General features: G+C 41.8%; 1 protein-coding gene across 1 annotated transcript in view; it reads left to right on the top strand.

Annotated features, from left to right (window-relative positions):
- pdia5 (protein disulfide isomerase family A, member 5) overlaps positions 1–13850 on the top strand; it is a 95349-nt gene that overhangs the window by 55445 nt on the left and 26054 nt on the right. Inside the window, exons 12-13 of the mRNA XM_085135983.1 lie at positions 12919–12989; positions 13651–13814. Coding sequence (XP_084992109.1) covers positions 12919–12989; positions 13651–13814 — 235 coding nt within the window. The remainder of the gene's footprint in view (positions 1–12918; positions 12990–13650; positions 13815–13850) is intronic.

The raw sequence follows: 13850 nt of genomic DNA on the forward strand, positions 1-13850 counted from the left end.
GAAAAGAAAACAAAAACGGAAAAAACGGAAATAGGAAAAAACATATTTCCAAAAGCACAAGGGAATTGTTTCTGGGGAGACAATAACCTGACGGACCAGTTGCAGGAACCAAAATATGCTAAGAATCGCGCTGGGAGACAGTGAAGTGGAGGATCTATCATTTTTCAATTCAATTCAATTCAATTTTATTTATATAGCGCCAAATCACAGCAAAAGTCGCCTCAAGGCGCTTCATAGATACAGAGAAAAACCCAACAATCATATGACCCCCTATGAGCAGCACTTTGGCGACAGTGGGAAGGAAAAACTCCCTTTTAACAGGAAGAAACCTCCAGCAGAACCAGGCTCAGGGAGGGGCGGGGCCATCTGCTGCGACCGGTTGGGGTGAGAGAAGGAAGACAGGATAAAGACATGCTGTGGAAGAGAGACAGAGATTAATAACAGATATGATTCAATACAGAGAGGTCTGTTAATACATAGTGAGTGAGAAAGGTGACTGGAAAGGAAAAACTCAATGCATCATGGGAATCCCCCGGCAGCCTACATCTATTGCAGCATAACTAAGGGAGGATTCAGGGTCACCTGGTCCAGCCCTAACTATATGCTTTAGCAAAAAGGAAAGTTTGAAGCCTAATCTTAAAAGTAGAGATAGTGTCTGTCTCCCGAATCCAAACTGGAAGCTGGTTCCACAGAAGAGGGGCCTGAAAACTGAAGGCTCTCCCTCCCATTCTACTTTTAAATACTCTAGGAACAACAAGTAGGCCTGCAGAGCGAGAGCGAAGTGCTCTAATAGGGTGATATGGTACTACAAGGTCATTAAGATAAGATGGGGCCTGATTATTTAAGACCTTGTATGTATTTTTGTGAGGAAAGAACAGATGAGAGGTCAGTGTGTTAGCCTGACTATTAGCCTAAAAGTCCAGTAGTATATGAATCATGAGATTAAAACACACTTACCTAGCATGTTTTGGTTCCTGGAACTGGTCCGTCGGGTTATTGTCTCCCCCTTTTGCAGTGTTTTTCTTATTGCTGGTGTTTTCTTAAGTTGCTATCCGTTTGGCCTCTCAGGGCCACCGTATACTTAGTTGATTAAAACTGAAGTAATTCAAACTGAAACTAAATTACATTTTACACTAAAGCTTCAGTCCAAGCTAACTCTGCACTCATAGTCGCTTAATGTCATTGACTTTCTCTAGTCTTGGGTCGCCCCGTTCCTGCTAGCTGTTAGCTGCTTTCTTTATGGTTTCCCCTTATGGGTTTTTTTTAAAGTACTGAATTGATAAAAATGATACCAGTCAGAGTAGAAGAACCAGTAAAATCTTCACAAAATCCCCGTCTCAGTGGAAACTAGTAACATTTGTAGGAAGGGTCGTTGTTGAGGCTGTTATTGAACGTGGTCCCATGAAAAGATGGAGTTTAGGTTCAAAATCACTTACAAAGCCCATGATGGTCGTAGTGAAGGAATCGTTAATGTAACCAAGTCAGATAATACAGCACATGTGGTACTTGTATATATTCATACATGGAGCGAATGATTTCAGCAGCCTGTCAGAGGAGCTCCTCGTTCCTTCCTGCACTGGATAACATTGTGCTCTTGCACGTCCTCTTGGGTCGAACTGTTGTTTAGTCACATCAGTAACATCACTGTTTGACTGTCATGCTCAGTATTAACAATCAGCTGGATGAAGTAACCGAAGGCCGATTAAAAAATGGAAAACAAACTCAAAGACAAAGAGGCTGCAGTAAGTTTCGCTCTTTTGCCCAGCTCGCTCGCACACAAGCTCATCTTCGCAAACCAACACTTCATTGTTTCCATGTGGCTGACATAAGCCTGCTTGTCATCTTTATTCACGCAACATACTTCTGTTGTTACACAGAACTTTGTAAACATGCCAGTTTTCTGTTCAGTAGCTTAGATCCCAGATTGCTTTGCTTTTGTGAAGCCCTCCTGCGTGTGAGGGGGAGGCCAAAAATAGCTTTTGTATGTTGGTAAATGTATCACACACATTTTTTTTTAAATAATGGAAATTTATTCAATTTGATTTGACTGTTTTTGACCTTTTTGTGTTTTTGTTTTTTTTAGCTACCTGTATGCTTTGGATCACATCACCACCTCCTGCTGTTTACCCCTGTACTCTCTTTCTTCTCTGTAGCTGCTGCCCTCCCTTTGTGCTCATTTTAGACTCGCCTCTGTTAAAATAAACGAATCAGTATAAATAGGATCCTTTAAACTTAGCTTTAACTATAACAAGGATTCATTTCTTTCACATTTGATCTGATACTTGCTGCAGAGCTTCATACCGCCTGGTTGCTTGGAAGGATTGCACTCAGTCCAAAGGGCAAACAGGACCCCCAGCTGTGATTAAAAACATATCCGTAATACTAACACTGCGGGTGGACCCGCTACATCCCCCATCTCGTCATTCCCTGCTAAAACTCAGTAATATTTTGCAATACTAAACCCTGTATTTAAATTAACTCTAGCAGTTTCACTAAAGAACTATTGATGCACACGAGTATAGACAAAAAACATTTGCATTGCACTGCAGCTGCAAACTGGACACTTACTGTCCAAGTCTGGGTTCGAGTTGGCGTTTACAACTAAACTGCTTGATTGCTTTGATCTCTTTAATGCTTTTAAATGTGTACATTTCCACAGACACACTCCATACTTTTGTAGTAGTTTTAAGTTTTCCCAGAAGAATGTAAACTGTCAAAACTATAGAAAACAGGGATCAGTTCAAAATGAGTTGCCATTAAAGATGCTAATATAGTTTTCTTAATTGTGTAATTTAGATAAGGGTTAATGCTAGGGATGCAACGATACCAATTTTTACAAACCGATACGATACCGATACTTGGATCTGAGTACTTGCCGATACAGAGTACAAAAACCGATACTTCTACCACACACACACACACACACACACACTGCCCGTGGATTTTCTCTTGACATTTTTCTTCGCTTTTCCAAAACCTGAGTTAAAGTTGGCTGTTCCACACTGCTGACATTTTGTTTAGCCTAGCTACAGCAGCCTCCAGTTTCTCTTTTTTATCTGGAGCTGCCAGTCTCACTCGCCTAACCCTGTGCCTGTTTAGCGCGGGATGTCCCCCTAGTGGCCAATCTAAAAAACTACAACAGAAATGACAAGCCACCCTCTGATTAATGAAATAAGTTGGTATCGGTTCATGGTATCGGTTAACTTTTACGAGTATGAGTACACACACATTTTACAGTATCGGCCCGATACCCGATACCAGTATCGGTATCGCTAGTCGCTAGTGCATCCCTAGTTAATGCAAAGCATTATAAGTGTCAACACAAGGTGTGTATGAGGTATGATAATACAGGTCATATGTCATTATTCCAGGACTCCAAACATTAAAATGGAAGCAGTCCTGCAGTCCTGAGACTTCCTGTGTGGCTGTTCTGTTTAGATCATTCCTTTCTGTCTACCTACACATGCGCCTATACTGGATAACTCCAGTGTTTCAAAACAATGGAAGGTAGATTTGGAGAGCGAAACGAGTGATAAGTGAAAAAGTGTTTTGGGCGTGCTGTGTTTTGGCATGCACCACAGTTCACGTTCCCTTTCCCTAAACCCTTGAGGTTACAGGAAAATATGGCGTTGACAGCGTCATCCTGGGGGATGAATTCACAGAGCATAATTAACAAAATTAGGAAAAAACAAGGTGCATATGGACCCTGCAGGCTCTATTGTTGTGTCTTTGGCTTGTAGCCAGAGACAAAGCCCTCATATAAATATATATATTTAAATATATATAAATAAAAGTTGATTTCTCCTTTATCCATCGGTTTTCTCCCATTTGTCTGGGACTGGGTCACGGAGGTAGTAGCCTAAGCAGAGAAGCCCAAATCTCCAGTAGAGAGATTTCATCTTTCCAGTGTTTCTTGGGTCATCGCAGGTCTTTGCTGGCTTGGAACATCTCGCCCAGGAGATGCCCAAAAGCCATTCTAGATTCAGCTGGCTCCTTTCGATGTGGAGGAGTAGCAGGTCCATTCTTAGTCCCTCGAGATGACCAGAGATGGGCAGTAACGCGTTACTTGTATCTGATTACTTTTTAAAAGTAACGAGTAAAGTAAGGGATTACTATCGCAAAAACGGTAATTAGATTACCGTTACTTTCCCGTAGGAACGCTGCGTTACTGCGTTACTAAAACCGTGATTTTTTTGCGAGAATGTCTCATGACAGTGACGTAAGCGAGTGCGACGTTCGTGACAACAGCTGTGTGCAGATCAACAATGGATCATATATCGAGTGCAGAGAGAGTATGAGCGTGCAGCGTTTAAAGCGTGGAAGTACTGACCTTACTTTGAGTTTGATTCCATAAAAAGTGACAAAAACATTAGTGTCCGTTGTGCGTGGGAAGAAAACTTCTTTTTACACCGAAAAAACCCCCTAAACAAGCTCCGAGTAGCTACGACGTAATGGGAAACTCACAGAGAAACTCGCGGATTCTTCCACTGACCGCTGCAGCTCACCTGCACCAGGGTAAACCTCCGCCTACCCCACTCCTGCTTTACAGGTGAAAATAGAGCAACAGGACCGCTAGTCTTTGACTTTATTTATTTTCTGCTGTGTTTTACTTGCATCTATTTGAAAGACTGAGTGTAAACACAAAAAAATATTTTATTTTATGTGCTGGAATGTGCAGAAAATAGGTTTAAATGTTAAACTAATTTCTTCAAGTCAGAGAATGTTGCATATAATTACATTTTTACTTGAAGTTAAAAGATTAAAAATAATAAAACAAGTTTTAAAAAGAGACTTTTCCATTTGATTACATTTTGTATGATGATTATGTAGAAAAAGTAGAATTGGGCTGAAAGATCTATCACTTTATCACCTATTCAGGTTGTAAATCGTGTTTTTAATAAGTAACTAAGTAATTAATTACTTTTGAAAATAAGTAATCAGTAAAGTAACGGGATTACATTTTTGGGGAAGTAATCAGTAATTAGTTACAGATTACTTTTTTCAAGTAACTTGACCAACACTGGAGATGACTGAACTATTCATCCCATCTCCAAGAAGAAAGCCAGGTGCCCTTCAGAAAAAACAGTTTCCACTACTTGTATCCACGATTTTAGTCTTGTGGTCACTACCCAAAGCTCGTGATCATTGCCTCAGAATTAGAGGCGCTGATGCACCAGAGTGAACTCGACTCCACCACCTGTTGAAGCCAACAGAACTGAATCATCTGCAGACATGCAAGTGGTCAAAGCTTAGAACCTGGTCAGACTTCATGGACCGGTCTCAAAGTAGTAGCTGGGCTTGAAGTGGTCCAGAGAAACAAGAGACAATGGCATTTTTTATTTGTTTTATTGTTGTTATTATTGTTATTTTAATGGGCAGAGTCCTGGGACTTCATTGATTATACATGTTTGACTTGAATTAATGACTTTTCAAGCAGGTTTTATTTGATTGTCAGAGAAGAACAGTTGAAATTTCCGGTTTCTTTCTTCTGCTGAGGAAGAAAGCTGAAGAGCGCAGTCTTACCTGGGTTTTTGCATTTATATTGAATTGCCTATTCAGGCTTAAAGCTGCAATAAACTCTCATATTTTTGCTTTTATTGATATTTACTAAAGCGTCAGACACCATGGATTACCCAACATAGATTCAGGAATTATTTTTATTGTCTTTAGTTTGTGGAGTTGTTTAAGTAAGAAAATGCTTTTTCTTTTTTTCTTTCTTTTTAACCCTGAGTGTGCATAACAGCGCTGAAAGCAGACTAATCCTCCCTCTCCAGATGTGGTGTCACAGCTTCACAGAGGCTTGTGCTGCACTTGACTCACCCTGTGGACAGCAGCCAGTCACCCACACACACTCCAATCAAGGGTAGTCGGCTGAAACAAGTGGCATCAAACATTTCCAGCTCGCACACGCGCACATACCTGTGACACATCAAATGCATATTTCACACCGTGACAAAACATTTATTACACACAATTACACAATCGCACTCACACAAACGCAGGATTGGAGCTTCGGTGCAGTTTCTTAATGGCCCTGCTGTCAGAGTGAGATTAATGGCCTCCCAAACGCCACCATCAGCTTTCATTCTTGTCCACCTTTCTCACCGTCCTCTGTACGGTGCACAGCAGGGGAGCGAAACCTCCGAACGAACGGCCTGATTACGTCCCCGGACCAAAAACAAACATTGCTCATTGTTGTTTGTTCAGATTGTTGTTCCAGCTGATACAGCTGTAAATGACGCGATAATGTTTGGTCCCAGACGACTGGGCTTTGGCTTAACGGGTGGTTCAGAAGCAGCCGCAGGTCCAGCTTAGCCCTGCAGCGGGCACAGACGAGTTGACCTTACAACACGAGTTGTCCTAACACATGTAACGTTTCCTGTGATGCAAACACCTTTTCACCTTTCTCTCTTTTTCGGTGCATTTCAGTTTGTTTTGGGTTTTTTTTTTATAATAGCTGCAGTGATGTGGAGCCAGGGTGTTCATGTTTTTGACTCTGATCTCTTCACCCCCACATACACTCTGAATCAGCAATATTTCTGTTTTCCTGTAAGCTCCCGCCCTCCCCTACACACACACATGCACACACTTGCACACGCCCTCCCCTACACACACACCAACCGTGGCCCTTATGCACCACTTTTCCCGAATGCTGAGCAGGGATGACGCAGAGCACAGGACGGACGTTTGCTTTTGTCTCTTACTCATCGCTTTGAAGGGTCAGACAAAGTCCTTGTAGTCACTCTGGTTCTCTGGTAAGCCTCAAAACAATCTGCATGATCGCACACTACAGTCACTCGGTTGAAAGAGAAGCAGCTTTTCTATCCCACAAGGCATATCACACTTGATTTATAGCTTGCACCACTGCTGCATTGTATATTGAAGAAAGAAATTCCTGAACTGTTATGACAAGGGCAATTTAACAGGTTTGGGAAAAGCACCAAGTTTGTTTCATGCATCTGTGCACAACAGCACTGTGAGCACATTCACACAAGCGCTCATCCCTGATCAAACGGCATATTCATAAGATCTTAAGACAAAGCGTCTTGCACACTGGGCGATACAATTACTGCGTTATATATATTTAAAAGTTGTTTTTAAATCTACAAATAAAATGTTTGCTTGTCACTCACTGCTCATGCAACATTAAACATACCGCTTACATCAAACACAGGCCCTTTCTCAATTCTCAAGTACGCGAGTACGTACTCGCGTTCTCGGCGGGTACGTACTCGCCGAGAACGCGAGCACGGACTCGCGATTTGTACAATTGGAACACCAGCGTACTTGATGATGTCACAGGTCCGGAGTTTTTACTGCCGTCCTTAATTTAACTGTGAGTAATATGTTATGAAGCTTAACTTTAATCACAGCCAAACCAGTTTACTCAGGAACAAATAAAAAGCCGAAATAAGCCAAACATTAACATTTAGAAGTGATCTAAGTGACTTATATATCATGTTTAACCTCACTAGTGAAATCTCTATTAATAAAAATAGTGTACATGTACATACGTGTACATACCTTAATAAAAACAAGCAGGTGAGATGTTAGAACGCTTTTATTTTTATTTTAGTGGACACTCAATACAATAGACAGCTACTGGGGTTTGTTTAACCTGAGTAGCGAAAAGACCGCAGGGGGGTTGAAAACGATCTGCCGGGAGTCCGCTGTTCTCGCCGGCTGTAATAATCCTCGACCTCGCTGTCTGCTATGGAGCTGGCGGGTCACAGACGTCTCCGAAAACGTCGGACCTCGTTTGGAAATATATGATATCTTGATAAATCGAGCAGATATTTGAAGTTTACACAGCTACATTCTCGCTTGAAAAGAACTTAAAAGTTTATTTTGTGACCCAGAAAGAGTAATATTTAAAAGTTTTTAGACCCGCTCGTCCGCCATTGCCGCGTTTGAGTTTTGGACGAAATGCATTCTGGGATATTTAGCTGTACCAAGTCCACACAGGTCACCACCGATGCATGCTCGATAAAACGGGCGGAGCGAGAACACATCCGGGACTTTTTCGCGTTCTCGGCTTGATGCGTACTTCGAATTGGAACAGTACTTGGTCTCCGACTGATGACGTATCACGAGTACACGAGAACGCAAGTACGCACAAGTACGCATATTGAGAAAGGCCCACAGTTTATTTACAGCAAGTTATACGCTGCAAATTCTGCTTCTCGATGAAAAAAGGGTTTTTGGTAAAACTGAGATTTGTTGTGATTTTTAACGAGGGGGTTGATGATCTACTAAAAAAGTGTCCAGAAGCCTGATCACAGATTGGCTCTAATGACGTTTTTGTTTTAAAACTTGTAACTTTTATCAGCCATGCAACAGTGTTTTAGTCCAGGACGGTTTTGGAAGGTATTCCCTCACACTCGTTGCCAGATTTGGTCTCATCAGCCACAACATATTGCCAAAACATTATAACTAAGCTCACATAGCTTTGTGGTTCTGTTTTCCTCATGTGGGTAATCTTCCCCCCCCCCCCCCCCCCCCCCATTCCCACGGTTTCCTTTTGAAATAGATTTTGCCATATTTTCTCCCATCTAATCGTCAGTCCAGGGAAAGATGTACCTTTTATAGCCCTTGTGCACCACTTGTTCCAAATTCCGAGCAGGAACGACGCATTTGTGTTCTTCCTCTCATATACAGCCATTTCATTTGGTGCACCTGCTCAACTGCCTGTCAGCCAATTACATGGCAGCATCTGTGTGTTTAGACATGCCGAAATGAAGTGGCTGAAGTTCAAACTGAGCATCGGAAAAGAAGAAAAGGGTGATTCAACCGCTTAAGCCCAAACGCCTCACCGATCTCCTGCCTTTTGCCCCCATATCTGGGGGCGTTGGAGCTCAAGAGGTTAAGTGATTGTAAATGAGGCTGTTGGTGCCAGCTTGAAGCAGATGGGCTACAGCAGCAGAAGACTCCTGTCAACAGGAAACTGTAGTTGTGGTTCACACAGGCTCACCAAAACAGAAACAAACAATTGCCTGGTTTGATGGTCCTGGTTTCTGCTGCAACATGACCAAACGACATGAATGCATGGATCCATTCTGCCTTGTAACAATAGTTTAGGCTGCTTGTTCCAGTGTAAGGGTGTGAGGTTTATTTTCTTGGCAAACTTTATTCTCGTAGTACCAACTGAGCGTTGTTGTCACACCACAGACTGAGTACCTTTGCTTAGGGATGGGTATCGAAACCTGGTTCTTGGAATTGTTTGCCATTTTTGAAAATGATTCCCTTATCGATTCCAGTCGCCCCGAATGACGTCACCACGTTGCGGAGCGTCGCTTACCCCCCAAGAGCGTCTCAAACACTCAAAAGTTTGGTTATACTTTACGAGAACAGATGACAACAGGACAACTTGCAATACTTGCAAAGTAGATATTTCATTTAAGGGAGGAAACACTACGAATATGCAAAAGCATTTGCTCACAAAACACACGATGACCTTAAATAAATGTTGTGTTTTTAATTCCGCTCCGGACTCGTGAATCTCAACCCAGCAGCAGCGGTAACGTTTGCACGTCCTCTCCCGTTAATGCGGCAGGTAAATAATCAACTAACAGTGCAGATTATGTTAGCGCGATCTGCCTTATTACAAACCTGCCATTACTGTGCATTTAGGTGACCATGATGAGAGACAGAGTCTGGCTCAGATGCTGGCAGTTCTCGCTGCAGTCTACCGTAGCGTCTCCTTTCAGGCCAGGATAGACGAATGTCACCGAGCAGTGACTCAGTTTGTGGTCAAAGGTTTGCACCCATTTACCACAGCAGATGATTTTCGGTAAGTGAATGTGTTTAATTGTAGGCAGGGACATTACTGGATATTCTTGTGTCATTGCTACAGAATAATTTATGTTATACTTTGTTATTGCTACAGAAGAATATTTATTTTATTATTTTACATTTACAATTTTTTTTTCCTGGGGACCCTGTGACACCCCATTGAAGAGCCGTAGGCTGTGGATCTCTTAAGATCTCACTGTTGGGTTTGTAAGGCCATGTTACTCCTAAATTTCTATCTTGTTCAAAGAGAAGATATAAAACAAAGTTCTAAGCTAATCGACCTTAGTGTTCTCCTTTTTAAAAAGAATCGATAAAGAATCGAAAACGGAATCGGAATCGTGAAAATCTTATCAATACCCATCCCTACCTTTGCTGACCATGTCCATCCCTTTCCTGCTTCCACCATGACAACGCACCATGTGACAAACCCCATTTCAAACGTGTTACCAGATCTCTATCTAAACGAGCGCCTTTGACGTTTGTTGCAACTGGAGATTTGCATCATGGACGTGCAGCTGACGAATCTGCAGCAGCTGCGTGATGCTGTCATGTCAACATGGAGCAAAATCTCTGAGGAAAGTTTCAGTAGAGAAAGTTGTTTTAGTAGAGACAGATTATTTATGACTCCGCTAAAATATCCGTCTTGACTTAATTTGTTTTCATTTTTAAAAGACCCAATAAAAACCCATCAGTGTGGATATAACCGCAGTTTTCTTACTCGGAGACAAACACACTCAAACTATACCTTGTGCACAGATCCCTGAGAGTGGAGCATGTAGTAAGCAATCAAATATGACTTAACTCTCCGTGCAAACACGATATACTCTTGCTGCCTCGCTTACAGTTTCACCCTCAGCATGCTAGCCGTGCACCCTCCGGCAAACCAGGGTGAAGCAGCAAGACACCAGAGAATTACACGGGTTGGCTGCTTGATTCGCCCAGACAGCTCTGAGCGCGTAATGCTCTGCAATCTCTGCAGAGCATTACGCGCTCAGAGCCAATCTTCTAGTGTTGAAGGTGGTTCTTGAGAAATGTAAGCGTATGCTTTGATTAGATTTAAGAGATGATTTCTCATTCATGTGACTGTTTTAGTTGACTGGTTGAAGGAGCTGGGTTTTGTTAGCTGGCCATAGATTAATCAATAATGATTGGCATAAAGGTAAAGGGGTATGTTTACCACTGTGTTGCATCACCTGCTGTTTTAGCAACACTATAAGAATGAGAAAGCTTGGTCTGTGTGGAGACCAGCTGTTTTAGTTTTGAAAATAAAATGTTAAGCCATCGTCCCTACAGGATATCTTTTGTTTTCTTTTTTTATTTTATTGAACGGCACTTTTTCTGGACTGCATCTCAGATACAGTGCTATTATGGATGGTGAGCTACTCTGACGGTTTGTGTCTTTAAATGGAGCGACACAGATGCTGATATGTAGTACTCGTTGCTTCCAGAAACGTTCTTGAGCCCATATCAGTTTAATTGTGCACTGCCTGAGGGCCCAAAGGTCTCAGTCAATACTTATTAATCTTTCCAAATTCCTTCAATCTTTTATTTATTTATTTTGGTGATGTAGGCAATAAAATCTGCACACTTTGTGAAACATTGCTTTTAAATTGCTTCCGTCTTTACCTCTGAAGCCTCTCAAGGTTGCCATTTTTTCAGTAGCCAGTCAAGTAAAAACAATGTTAACTAATTAATATTTTTAAAATTAGTTTCAAATCCTTTCGTTCTGATTTGAGTTATGTTATGTTTGTAGATTATCCTTTAACCTCCTAAGACCTGAACTCTTCCACAGCATGCATTTTTAATTTCTCTTTGATATTTGGGCTGATTGGGACCTGATAAATGTAAAAACAAAGAATCACCAGATTTTTATTTATTTTTTTACCCGATTTTTGTTTCTAAGAAAAATGAGAGCCACATATGAGGATATTTGTTTTAAATTTGGATAAAACGGAGGCAGTATAATGTCCTCGTAGGTGGTTATCAGGCCCTTGTAGAGCAAAAATTAGTATTTTGGTCTAGACAACCCAAAATGTGATGTCCACATATGTGGACGCCAGGTCCTAGGATGTTGTTCTCTGTGCCTTATCTTGATTATAATGAGCACATGTTCCTGTAAAATACAGATATTCTTATATCTAAATAGCTGCTTCTGAGGGATTATTTGAAACGTATGCAGGGTTAGGTTGAACTGAAACACTAGCTAGGGATGCAACGATACGATTTTTTCAAACCGATACGATACCGATACTTGGATCTGAGTACTTGCCGATACAGAGTACAAAAACCGATACTTCTACCACACACACACACACACACACACACACACACACACACACAAATGCAATGAATTGGAAGACAGGTTTTATTTTATTCTCTGCCGATAAAAAATAAAATCTTAATAAAAATGACCACAAAAAAATTTCAAGTGAAAAATAAGCACTTCTGTGAAATTATTGCAGAGTCTCCACATTGTAATTTAACAAAATATCACTGAACTATTGCCACTGTCTCGAGCTTTCAGAATAATAAATAAACACTTCTGTTCATTTATTATATTTCATATCGCAGCTCGAGTATGCTGAGAAGACGATGCAATCCTATGTTTTCCACGACCGGCATTGGCTGGTCATCCAGAGCGATAAAATAAGTCGAGCCTCTGTTATTTTAACTGTCCGTGGATTTTCTCTTGACATTTTTCTTCGCTTTTCCAAAACCTGAGTTAAAGTTGGCTGTTCCACACTGCTGACATTTTGTTTAGCCTAGCTACAGCAGCCTCCAGTTTCTCTTTTTATATCTGGAGCTGCCAGTCTCACTCGCCTAACCCTGTGCCTGTTTAGCGCGGGATGTCCCCCTAGTGGCCAATCTAAAAAACTACAACAGAAATGACAAGCCACCCTCTGATTAATGAAATAAGTTGGTATCGGTTCATGGTATCGGTTAGCTTTTACGAGTATGAGTACACACACATTTTACAGTATCGGCCCCGATACCCGATACTAGTATCGGTATCGGTGCATCCCTAACACTAGCAGATGTTGTTATCTTGTTGATTTTTCTTTTTCTCCATTTGCTGTCTAATCCTTCCATCAGTCAGCCTCTAACGTGCATTTTTGAATTCTTTAGGGTGTGGCCACTGCAAGAAAATGAAGCCAGAGTACGACGAAGCTGCTGAAATACTCAACAAGGGTGCAGATGTAAGTCTCTCGACCTTTCTTTGTTTGTTTACAGCATGCATATCTACAGGCCAATGTGCTTCATATCTCAGACTCTACTGAGCGTCATTAGCAGATCATAATAATCTCTCTTTTTTTGGCTTTAAGGCTTTTGGCCGTTGCAGCTTGACACGCTGGTCAGCCTGACAAACAGCCCAGCTTTTGATGCGTTTCTGATTAGTGGGCCGTGTTACTCACCTCTCCTCTCCCCCCACTCTGTCCTCAGTGGTAATCTAACACTCCCCAGCCAGGGGCAGGGCCTATAAAACTGTAGCCTGGTGACTGTAGCAATTATCTCACCCGTGAACGTCCCCCCGGCCTGGTGCTTGGACCTTGTCCTTGTGGCTTTCTGCCCAGCACTGGAGGTCAATGGGAAAAGCCTGCACATTATCTAATTCGAATGGACGGGAGCCACTGTCACCCTGAGCTCTTTAGACCCAGCGTATCATTATTTTCCCCTCTTGTTTTTCTGCTAATGTTTCTAATGCAGTGCTTTTTTATACACAGATGGCGTAATCTTTTTCCCAATTTAGCTGGTGTCATCAGATAGGCTAGACTGAGTGACCGTTTATGCTCTAATTGAAGAGATTAGTCTATAGATCTTATTTTACCAATGCCCAGTCTGCTTTTGTAACGTCTGCAGAGTCCGGGTGTTTTGGCAGCAGTGGACGCCACGGTGCATAAGGCTGTGTCGGATCGCTTCAAGATCTCTGGTTTCCCAACGGTTAAGTACTTCGAGAAAGGTGAAGAGAAGTACACGCTGCCGCAGCTGCGAAACAAAGACAAGATCATCGAGTTCATGCACAAGTGAGTCCGACGCTTAACCGACAGCTTGATCGCTTC

Source organism: Neolamprologus multifasciatus, chromosome 16 (genome assembly GCF_963576455.1).
Source record: "Neolamprologus multifasciatus chromosome 16, fNeoMul1.2, whole genome shotgun sequence".
Lineage (NCBI taxonomy): Eukaryota > Metazoa > Chordata > Actinopteri > Cichliformes > Cichlidae > Neolamprologus > Neolamprologus multifasciatus.